Source organism: Panulirus ornatus, chromosome 6 (assembly GCF_036320965.1).
Source record: "Panulirus ornatus isolate Po-2019 chromosome 6, ASM3632096v1, whole genome shotgun sequence".
Classification (NCBI taxonomy): Eukaryota; Metazoa; Arthropoda; class Malacostraca; order Decapoda; family Palinuridae; genus Panulirus; species Panulirus ornatus.
In genome coordinates, this window is record NC_092229.1 from 9395939 (window position 1) to 9408616 (window position 12678).

A 12678-nucleotide genomic window follows, 5' to 3' on the forward strand; every position below is an offset into this window, starting at 1 on the left:
AACATCTAGTGACGATGGCTTATCAAGTTAGTTCCCCCTCAAAAAAAAAAGAAATAAAGTTCTCTGTTTTCAACCCAACAGGGCTCGTTGTGGTTGAAAGTTCCAGCCTCCATCTGGAAGTCAGTTTTCTCTTAATTTCAGAACTTTGCGATTATAATGCCATCCTAAATTTAACGTCATTCACACATTACATATTTCCATCAAAAAAAAAAAAATTCTTCAAATCTGTGCTTTCTGACTATTCGTGTTGGAATATATTTTCGCAGACAGTCCTCTCTCTCTCTCTCTCTCTCTCTCTCTCTCTCTCTCTCTCTCTCTTATTGTCTACTTCTCAATGAGCCATTTAAATGCTCAGTAGGTTTGAGATGATCTGTCTAACTCTAGTGTACTTGTATAATTCATAGCATTGATTCTAATATATATATATATATATATATATATATATATATATATATATATATATATATATATATATATATATATTTCAGCTAATTTCTTGAACAGCTTCGTAAATATTGCTCAGCAGCTCTGATAATGAATGAACAAAAATGAACAAAAAAGAACAAAAATTCATGTCGCCTTCATTATGAAATGGAGTTGTTAAGTGTAGCAGCATGGACGTTAGTACTATATACACACACATATATATATATATATGTATATATATATGTATATATATATATATATATATATATATATATATATATATATATATATATACAGAATGTTTCTACTAATTAGAAATCTTCAATCACTGCCTCGTTCCTCCTGCTGCTGTATACCTCAACCTCATTATCGACAACCCAGTGGTTTACCACCGTACCACCTCGTTAGCGACAACCACCGGTCTACCATTAACCCCAGGCGGGCGGGTGTGGGGGAGGGAAAATAATGCCACGACATATCGCCTAGTGTCAACAACGCACGGCAACGAGAGAGAGAGAGAGAGAGAGAGAGAGAGAGAGAGAGAGAGAGAGAGAGAGAGAGAGAGAGAGAGAGAGAGGACGAACACCCCTTCAGTCATGGGAGGTGAGGGAGGAGGAACGGCACGGTGCAGTGGGTGGGTGGGTACCTCTGCTTTCCCCTGTGGACACAACGACAGCACTTGAGAGACCTTCAAGCGCCGTCGTGCTGGACGGACGGACAGACGGATGGACAGAGTGTAAGGACGGACGGATGGATGGACAGAGCGTAAGGAAGGACGGACGGACGGATGGATGGACAGAGCGTAAGGAAGGACGGACGGACGGATGGACAGAGCGTAAGGAAGGACAGACGGATGGATGGACAGAGCGTAAGGACGGACGGACGGACCGATGGGCAGAGCGTAAGGAAGGACGGACGGATGGACAGAGCGTAAGGAAGGGCAGACGGATGGATGGACAGAGCTTAAGGACGGACGGACGGATGGATGGACAGAGCGTAAGGAAGGACAGACGGACGGATGGACAAAGGGTAAGGACGGACGGACGGACGGATAGACAGAGCGTAAGGACGAACACACGGACGGATGGACAGAGCGTAAGGAAGGACAGACGGACGGACGGATGGATGAACAGTGCGTAAGGACGGACGGACGGACGGATGGACAGAGCGTAAAGACGGACGGACGGACGGATGGACAGAGCGTACAGACGGACGGACGGACGGATGGACAGAGCGTACAGACGGACGGACGGACGGATGGACAGAGCGTAAGGACGGACGGACGGATGGATGACATCTCCTGCGACATTAAGAACCTCTTCGAACTCGCTATGACGGGCGTTTTTTTTTTTCTTTCTCTCTACGGACATCGTCCGTGTGTTTTGAAAGGGCTGCAACGCGGGGGGGGGGGGGGGATGACGGGGAGAGGGGAGGAGGGGGAATCTTTGTTAGCGCAGTGCGTGATGGATCAATTACCGTGTTACGCTTCTTATGACGCAATATGGAGGGTTCAAACCGCTGTGGGAATTTCGTTGTTTTACGTGGGTAAAAGAGTATGGAGGTGGGGGGAAAGGCTGGGAGACACTGAGAGGGGGAGTGGTTGTGGGGGGAAGGTGTGAGTTGTGGATAGAGAAGGTGAGGGTGAGGGGTGGTGGCGGTGGTGAGTGGAGGAGGGGGGAGTGTGTGGAGGAAAGAGAATGGGAGGGGGGAGGAGGGAGTGCAGAATAGAGAGAAGAGAGAGGTGCGCAAGGTAGCCAGGAAATGACGGGAGGGGGGGAGGTGAGGGAAGAGAGAGAGAGAGAGAGAGAGAGAGAGAGAGAGAGAGAGAGAGAGAGAGAGAGAGAGAGAGAGAGAGAGAGAGAGGTTAGAGAGGTGGTGGAGGGTAGGGAAGGGTACGAGCTAAAGAGGAGGAGGAGGGATGTTGCCATAGTAGGGCAGGGGAGAGGAGGATGAGGGTGAGGGGCAGGATTTAGGTAAGCGTTGAGGAGGGGATGGAGATGAGGCAGGAGGACAGGGCGGCGGCGGAGGAGGAGGAGGTGGTGGAGGAGGTGGCGGAGGCGGTGTTGGTTGACCAACAACAGTAACCTCCACAAAACAACCCCATGACTATGGGACATCATGCACGGGGCGGCGCCGCCCCCCTTTCCCCACTTCTGCCTGCGGCGCCTCGGGTAACCTGCTGCAGTCACACACACACACACCCTCCCACATCCCCCACACCCACCTCAGGTATCGTAGATGGGCCGGAGCCGCCACTCCACAAGACCCCCCGAATCAATTTCTTCCCTCTCCACGATCGATCTTCGGATTAGGGGAAAAGACGACGAAGAAAAAAAAAAAAAACCACTGAGAGTCACAGCCAAATATCGATCTCCCAATGCCTTAAAAAAAAAGAGACAACAGAGAGAGAGAGAGAGAGAGAGAGAGAGAGAGAGAGAGAGAGAGAGAGAGAGAGAGAGAGAGAGAGAGAGAGGGCGACTGGGGCAGGCTGGTTTTAAAGCGCTGTTGCCAAGTATTCGACCATCGGGACGACTCCCCCATCCTCCCGGCTGTCCCGTTCCCACTATCCCAGACGGCATCCTTGCCACCCCTCACAGACACAGAGACACACACGGTTCTCCTATCACTCAGCGGCCTTACTTCCCCTACAGGAGGAGATACGACGAAAACGGACGAGGGAAAATCGGACACTGAACTAGGGAGGTGAGGTGGGGTGAGGTGGGGTGGTGTGGTGTGGTGGTGTAGCCTGCCTCCGCTCTCCTTAAAGTTGTAGGACAGAGAGCTGGTCAGGACACCTCACTCACCACTCCTGAGCCCAGCCTGCCAGCTGGCCCGTGTTGGTGACTGACCCTCCCCCTCTTGCCATACCTGACCTCTTCCCGTGCTACGAGTGACCTTGTAGAGGGGGTAGGGGGTGTTAAGCTGTGACCTGTTGTGGTGCACAGGTGGTGGCCAGTGGTGCGAGCGGAGATGGCGATGGTGACGAGGTCACCCTGCAGCCATCTGTGGGTGATGCCAGGGTGACTTATGGTGGCGCCGGGAGGGGTTGGCTTGAGGGCCCAATCAGCGACGTTGGGCGGTTGTGGTGGTGGTGAGGGGTGAGTGGTGGTGAGTGGTGATCGCTCTCCAGGGTTACTGGGCCTTCAGCTCAGACGGCAATGCAGAACAAGAGCCTCTCCTTCCCTCAGGAGATCACAGACGGGCTCCCTGGTGGCCGTGGGCGGGTTAGTGCTGGTGGTTGTGGTGGTCAGTAGAGGTGGTGGTGTGGTAGTGGTGATGACGGATGTGATGGGTGGTGGTGGCAGTGATGGGTAATGGCGGGTGATGGTGGCGACCGTAGGCAGTACTGGTAGTGGTAGTAGTAGTAGTAGTAGTAGTAGTAGTAGTAGTAGTAGTAGTAGTAGCAAAAGTAGTAGTAGGCTGTGGTTGTAGTAGTAAACAGTGGTAGTTGCAGTGGATAAGGAGACAAATCCACCCCAGAAACCTAACGAGAAAAAGCCCAAGAAACATTTCCCTCAAAAATCAATAAGCAAAATAACTACACCAAGTTATTTCTATTCTCTTTTGTAACTTCGACAAAGAAAGAGAGAGAGAAAGAGAACCAAAAGGATCCAAATTCCCATGATATGCTATCCAACCCCACATTCCCCACTCATCCCCCACTCTTACATACATGTTTCAGAACCGAGACTGAAAGTCCTCTTTAGCATCCAGGCAACGTATGTCCATCACTATTCCTGACCAAGGTGCAGCTGACAACGGCCACAGTTTGGACGCCTGACCAAGGCCTACATCTCGAACTACTGACCAAGGATACCACTGGTAGCTTGATACCACACCATTTCTGAACACCGCAGGTCGAATGACTTCACAGGATAATCAAAATACGAAAAAAAAAAAAAATAAGAAAAAATTCAACTGAACAAATGTACGCTTTGTCGAAAGCCATGTTTACGATTGATGTGTCTCTGATAATCTATTCTCAACACTCTCGAGACATTTCCTCTAACCTTATCCGTCCTAAACATATCCACGTCTATATCCAGGAACACTACCCACTCCCCATGCTTTTATTTCCAAGGAACAGAATCCACCCTCCTTTATAATGACTGTCAGAGGCACCCATTCACTTAAACATATCTTGTTACAAGGACATTCATCCTTTATGCTCGTACTGAAAAACCATCGGTCCCCCATTCATATCTACAGTTACTGGCACTCCTCCCCTTTATATCTACAGTTACGGGCACTCCTCCCCTTTATATCTACAGTTACCAGAACTCGTTCCCCCCCCCTCCATGGTTACTGGCCATCTGGTCCCTTCATAACTTTGAACTTACTGGCAATCAAATATTCCCTTCGTATCTACCATATCTACAGATACTGGCCGCCAGCCAATCCATCTACATCTACACTTACTGACAGTCGTCCCCTTCGTATCTACAGATACTAGCAGCCATCCCCTTTTATATCTACAAATATTCGCAGCTGTAGCCTTTAGATCTACAGTTCCTGACAGCTATCTCCAAAAAATCTACAGTTATTGTCAGCCTTTAATAAATATCTACAGGTATATCTACCGTTACTGACAGCCTGTCCCCTTTATATCTACAGTTCCTGGCAGCCGTCCCCTTTATATCTACAGTTCCTGGCAGCCGTCCCCTTTATATCTACAGTTCCTGGCAGCCGTCCCCTTTATATCTACAGTTCCTGGCACCCGTCCCCTTTATATCTACAGTTCCTGGCAGCCGTCCCCTTTACATCTACAGTTCCTGACACCCGTCCCCTTTATATCTACGGCTTCAGGCAGCCGTCCCCTTTATATCGAGCCGCTTGGATTTCGAAGCCCAGCTTCCTCTTTAAGCGGTTTCCAACACAGAGGTAGACTTGGCCAAGTGTTGATAAGACCGACTCACGCCGCTACTCGCAAATAAGGCTCGTAAATGTGTGTTCTTGATCGTATATGTGTGTTCTTGATCGTATATCTGTGTTCTTGATCGTATATGTGTGTTCTTGATCGTATATCTGTGTTCTTGATCGTATAAGTGTGTTCTTGATCGTATATCTGTGTTCTTGATCGTATATGTGTGTTCTTGATCGTATATGTGTGTTCTTGATCGTATATGTGTGTTCTTGATCGTATATCTGTGTTCTTGATCGTATATGTGTGTTCTTGATCGTATATCTGTGTTCTTGATCGTATATGTGTGTTCTTGATCGTACATGTGTGTTCTTGCTCGTATACGTGTGTTCTTGTTGCACAGTCGAGCCCCCCCTTAACCCCCACCCCACCCCACCTCCCTAACCTTCAAGCAGCCTCTTCAGACATTTTCGTAAACAGCCAGCATTCATAAGACTTCGCATTCATTCTCTTTCATCCACCCCATTACCTTTACACTTCAACAGTACTCCTTTACGTCCTTACTCCGTCTGTGTGTGTGTGTGTGTGTGTGTGTGTGTGTGTGTGTGTGTGTGTGTGTGTCCTACATGATGTTATGTCAAGAGTGGAAACATCCTCTTGTTCCAAACCCATTACCGTCTCTATGACTCTTCATCATCAGACTCTCTTTTGTGTCGATCGAAATCGAAACGTCACCGAAGATGGAGGGCGAACCTTCTTACAAATATACAACAACGGAATGAAATTACGCCCCACAGTTTACACCGTAGATGTGTACAAAGTGAAATGAACCAATTCTCTTACATTTTGGATAAAGGCAAGGCTGCAAGACGTCTCTCTTATACAGTGAAATAGACAGGTTAAGTCTCACAAGACGTCACCCTTACACGGTGAACCAAACAATGTCATGTCTTAAAAGACGTGACCCATGTACAGTTAACCCATCAATGTCATGTCCTATGACTGTCTTAGAAGACGTCACCCATGTACAGTTAACCCATCAATGTCATGTCTTATGACTGTCTTAGAAGACGTCAACCATGTACAGTTAACCCATCAATGTCATGTCTTATAACTGTCTTAGAAGACGTCACCCATGTACAGTTAACCCATCCATCTCATGTCTTATAACTGTCTTAGAAGACGTCACCCATGTACAGTTAACCCATCCATCTCATGTCTTATAATTTTCTTAGAAGAGTCACCCATGTACAGTTAACCCATCAACGTCATGTCTTAAATACAACATGTCACCCACACGTACTGTACCGAACCTAACCAAACGTTTGGTCTCTGAAGAACAATAAAACCTTCTTTTCCAACTGTCTATGCTGGACTCACGAAAGAGACACACCATCTTTTCGAAATCAATACTCCCCTCCTTTTAATATCAAACGTATCCCACACCGTCAATGCACGAGTCAAATCCTGTTCTGAGATCTCATATGTGAGGGGGGAAAAAAATTAAATAAATGATACCAGTTCGTAATGTAATGGTATAAATATTCACCAGAAGTCACTTCTCGATTGTACTAATACACAGTTGGATGGAACTGTTCCAAGGACGTCTTGAGAAACATTTAAATGCCACAAAGACAGACGATAACAGTTGGGGTGAACACCAATCCTTGACCCACTCTCTCTCTCTCTTTACACACACACACACAAAAAAAAAGAAGCTAAAAGCAGATAATTAGTTATAATAACTGCCGATTCCCATCGACAATGAGACAGTTCATTACGAGAATTTAGACAATTCCGCCCTGTTTACGATAAAGAAAAAATAAAGCGCGCGCGCGCACACACACACACACACACACACACACACACACACACACACACACACATTTTCTCTCGCTCGCACTTTATATATAACTGACGGTGGAATTATACATAACAAAGATAAATCAAGAAGACGAAAGGTGAATGACATTTGATATGAAGGAATGGAATGACATAAACGGGTGTAAACTGGAATTTCCTCGAAATTAACCAGAAATAACATCTCTTGGTTAATGAGTTACCCGAACGCATAGAAAACGACGGTGGAGGAGAACAGAAACCAGAGAGGGAGGGGGGGTCTTCGAAGTGACTTACCTTAGAAGGGGCTAGAGAGAGGGAGGGGGGGTCGGGGTCTTCGTAGTGACTTACCTTGGAAGAAGCCATGTCAGAGACGGAGCGGTGGGTCTGAATGGTCTCCAGCTGGTCCAGACACCAGTCCAGCTCCTCCAACGTCTCCATCGCCACCTTCGTGTACGTCTCATCTGAGGATGAGGAGAGAAAACATGGTTAAGAATGGTCGCGTCAAAGTACAAGAATGAGAAACATTTTTCAATTTCTTTCAAGACTTGGAATACGCGACACAGTCCCTGGTAAACGGCTCACTGACGCAGCTCAAAACGATCATTAAGACTCATTCCTTTGAGATTTTACGCACTCTGCACCACCAACTGTGCCCAAAGGATGGACAAGAGTGCGTATATAAACTAACTGCTCTTGCGTCAGCATTCAGAATCAAGAGGGTTACGGAGACGAGATCCAGGGGAGTTGGCTGGATTCTAATGGTGGGGTTTGAGGCGTCCCCCCATTCAGGCTGGAGTAGAGGGACTGGGGAGAGTGAGGTGGTTAGCTACGAGGAAGTTACGACCAAAGCCTGGCCACACTATGAGGCCAGCGGTGGTGGGCCACTACCTGGCCACGTGAGCCGTGGTGGCGGGGCCACACTACCTGGCCACAGCGTAATAACGATGTAATCTTATGCCTGTCTTCTATGGTCTACTGCCTTCCTACATCCTCCTCCAACCGCCATTACAGAGCGAAGGAGGGCGGGGAGAGTCGGTGGGGAGGAAAGGAGTCCAGATGGACGGGGAGAAGAGGAGGTTCGGTGGACGAGGAGGAGAGGAGGTTAGGTAGGCGGGGAGGTAAGGAGTTTTAGTAAGATGGGGAGGTGGGGAGTTTAGGTAGGTGGGAAGGAGGGAGGTGCAGGAGGACAGGGAGAAAGGGCGTGGAGGAGGAGGATAGGGAGTAGAAAGATGACAGCCGTAGGGAGCATCCTCTCCACTAGCCTCACTGGCCTCTCGATTTTAACCCAACGACAGAGGTAGAGCTAAGGTAAGACGAGAAGGGATATTGGGGTCAAGGTAGAGAAGGGGAAGCAGAGAAGTCGAGAGTCAAGTGTAAAGGTGAAAGAAGGGTAGAGGGGGGAGAAAGGAGGGTAGATAGGCCAACGGGAGGGTAGGAAGGTCAAGGGAAGAGAGGACTGGGAGAAGAGAGAGGACAGAGGGCGAGGAGAGAGTTGATGAGCGTAACGGGAGAGTACAATGGACGAAAGGAGGACGGATAGGCAGGGAGGAAGATAAGACATGGACAGAGGTAGGTAGATAAGGCGAGGGTAAAGGTAGACGTGGTGGATAATTACGGACGGAGGATCCAGCCATCTGGAGAGCAGTCCGTCTGTCCAGCCTCTGGCCCACCTACCCCGAGACCGACCACTGTTACCGAGGCAACACCAGTGTCGTCGGCCAGTTCCTCCAACCTTCCCAGACGAGCGTCGACTGATGTGATGAGAGTCAAACACCCATCGCGTGTCCTCCGCTCCCCACATGGTTACCCCTACCATCTACAGTACGCCAACCAGCCAGTGTGTCTCCTGCAACCATCGACAACACCACACCACACCATGGGGACCTATCTGCCACCACGACACGACACTGTTCTACCACCAGGCTTACATCTACACCAGCAGCAACCCTTATCTACACCCAACGGTAAGCCTACACGACATTATATCATCCCATCTCTCCACCAACGATACATATCAATACGTTAATCACCCCTCCCCCCCCAACCTTCCATCTCCCATACCCCGCTCCAACTACCCCCCCCCCCCCTTCTCCATCACATTTCCAAGAATCCTAATAGCAACATAGCCATTACGCTGACGACCTGTAGAACAGAGGTGGGAGGGAATGATGACGACAGAAAACGACAAGTCTTGCCCGTCGATAAGAACCCTTTCAACATATAATGTTCTGCGTTCCCAATACTTACTCAGTAAATACGATGCAAAGGATCAGGACATACATTACCAGTGACCTCATTTTAACAGAATAATTAAAGGGTCACAAAGACGACCAAACGATATTTCAAACCTAGATTTGTATTCAGCATGAAAAATAGATCTTACAATGAGTTTTTAAAGGGAAATTATTTTTCTGAGAAGAATGGCCAAAAATTGCACGAAATTTTTTAGCTCAGAAAACATTTTGTTCCATAGTTGAAATACAAGATATTCAAACACTTTTATACTTGAAATAATCGTGGAAAATATTCAGAATGCTTTGTTACCGATATACTTACCCAGGAAAACCGATGCAAATGATCGGATGAGACTTTAAAACTGACTTCCATAAACAGCATATTTAATGGTCATAATGGCGACCAAACGATATTACAAGCCTAGATTTGTATTCAGCATGAAAAATACTTCATATATTGAGTTTTTAAAGGATATCTATTTCTACGACAAAAATGCCAAAAAAATTAAAGGGTACTTTTTTTTTTTTAACTCGAAAAACTTTTTGTTTCAAAATTGAAATATGTGATATTCAAAAACTTTTATACTTCAATTAATAATGGAAAACATATCATACTACACTCAGTTACCGATAAAGACCGAGTAAAAACGATTTTTAGCCTAGATACTATTGTGTATGCTGAAAACGATTCTGTGGTCAAAATCTAAAAATTTGTATAATTATTCGAGTAATTAGTATTTTTCATTTCATCACAATTAGTAAAAGGTGCTAATTAAACGCTTGATATTATGAATCACGGTCTTTTCACTCCAAATACTCAAATACCATATAAAATAACATCTATACACAGATTTTCATTAAAATCTGAGGAAGTTGAAAATCTAAGCAAAAAAAAAAAAAAACGCAAGGATATAGCCTAGGATTTTTCTTGATTTTTTTTGAAAAAATAGATTTTCTTGCAAGTTTCAGCGTAGATACTTTTATGCCTGTTGAATACGAATCTGTGGTCAAAATCTAAAAATTCGGATAATTACTCGAATAATTAGCATTTAAATTTTATCATAATTAGTCCAGTTGGTAATTAAACGGTTAATATTATGAATTACAGTCTTTTGACAGCAAATACTTAAATACCATATAAAATAATATCTACACACAGATTGTCATTAAAATCCGAGGAAGTTGAAAATCTGAGTAAAAAAAATGCCAGGCTATAGCCTTGGACTTTTCTTGATTTTTTTTGAAAAAATTGATTTTCTTGTAATTTTCAGCCTAGATACTTTTGTGTATGCTGAAAACGAATCTGTGGTCAAAATCTAAAAATTTGTATAATTATTCGAGTAATTAGCATTTTTTTTCATCATAATTAGTAAAAGGTGCTAATTAAACGCTTGATATTATGAATCACGGTCTTTTCACTCCAAATACTCAAATACCATATAAAATAACATCTATACACAGATTTTCATTAAAATCTGAGGAAGTTGAAAATCCATATAAAATAACATCTATACACAGATTTTCATTAAAATCTGAGGAAGTTGAAAATCTAAGCAAAAAAAACGCAAGGCTATAGTATAGCCTTGGATTTTTCTTGATTTTCTTGAAAAAATAGATTTTCTTGAAAGTTTTAGCATAGATACTTTTATGCATGTTGAATACGAATCTGTGGTCAAAATCTAAAAATTCGGATAATTACTCGAATAATTAGCATTTAAATTTTATCATAATTAGTCTAGGTGGTAATTAACCGGTTAATATTATGAATTACAGTCTTTTGACTGCAAATACTTAAATACCATATAAAATAATATCTATACACAGATTTTCATTAAAATCTGAGGAAGTTGAAAATCTGAGCAAAAAAAAATCCAAGGCTATAGCCTTGGATTTTTCTTGATTTTTTGAAAAAATTGATTTTCTTGTAATTTTCAGCATAGATACTTTTGTGTATGCTGAATACGAATCTATGGTCAAAATCTGAAAATTTGTATAATTATTCGAGTAATTAGCATCTTTAGTTTCATGATAATTAGTAAAAGGTGCTAATTAAACGGTTAATATTATGAATTACAGTCTTTTGACTCCAAATACTCAAATACCATATAAAATAACATCTATACACAGATTTTCATTGAAATCTGAGGAAGTTGAAAATCTAAGCAAAAAAAACGCCTTGGATTTTTCTTAATTTTTTTGAAAAAATTGATTTTCTTGTAATTTTCAGCCTAGATACTTTTGTGTATGCTGAAAACGAATCTGTGGTCAAAATCTAAAAATTTGTATAATTATTCGAGTAATTAGCATTTTTCATTTCATCACAATTAGTAAAAGGTGCTAATTAAACGCTTGATATTATGAATCACGGTCTTTTCACTCCAAATACTCAAATACCATATAAAATAACATCCATACACAGATTTTCATTGAAATCTGAGGAAGTTGAAAATCTAAGCAAAAAAAACGCAAGGCTATAGCCTTGGATTTTTCTTGATTTTCTTGAAAAAATAGATTTTCTTGCAAGTTTCAGCATAGATACTTTTATACATGTTGAATACGAATCTGTGGTCAAAATCTAAAAATTCGGATAATTACTCGAGTAATTAGCAATTGAATTTTATCATAATTAGTCTAGGTGGTAATTAACCGGTTAATATTATGAATTACAGTCTTTTGACTTCAAATACTTAAATACCATATAAAATAATATCTATACACAGATTTTCATTAAAATCTGAGGAAGTTGAAAATCTGAGGAAAAAAAATCCAAGGCTATAGCCTTGGATTTTTCTTGATTTTTTGAAAAAATTGATTTTCTTGTAATTTTCAGCATAGATACTTTTGTGTATGCTGAATACGAATCTGTGGTCAAAATCTAAAAATTTGTATAATTATTCAAGTAATTAGCATCTTTAGTTTCATGATAATTAGTAAAAGGTGCTAATTAACGGTTAATATTATGAATTACAGTCTTTTGACTCCAAATACTCAAATACCATATAAAATAACATCTATACACAGATTTTCATTGAAATCTGAGGAAGTTGAAAATCTAAGCAAAAAAAACGCAAGGCTATAGCCTTGGATTTTTCTTGATTTTTTTGAAAAAATTGATTTTCTTGTAATTTTCAGCCTAGATACTTTTGTGTATGCTGAAAACGAATCTGTGGTCAAAATCTAAAAATTTGTATAATTATTCGAGTAATTAGCATTTTTCATTTCATCACAATTAGTAAAAGGTGCTAATTAAACGCTTGATATTATGAATCACGGTCTTTTCACTCCAAATACTCAAATACCATATAAAAATAACAT

At 43.0% G+C, this 12678-nt stretch overlaps 1 protein-coding gene across 5 annotated transcripts in view; it reads right to left on the reverse strand.

The window, feature by feature from the left end:
* The window catches only part of dnc (phosphodiesterase dunce), a 1419595-nt gene that overhangs the window by 151155 nt on the left and 1255762 nt on the right, over window positions 1-12678 (reverse strand). For all 5 annotated transcript variants that reach the window (XM_071662490.1, XM_071662489.1, XM_071662491.1 and 2 more), the window contains one exon: window positions 7478-7590. In XM_071662490.1, the coding sequence (XP_071518591.1) occupies window positions 7478-7590 (113 nt within the window). The remainder of the gene's footprint in view (window positions 1-7477; window positions 7591-12678) is intronic.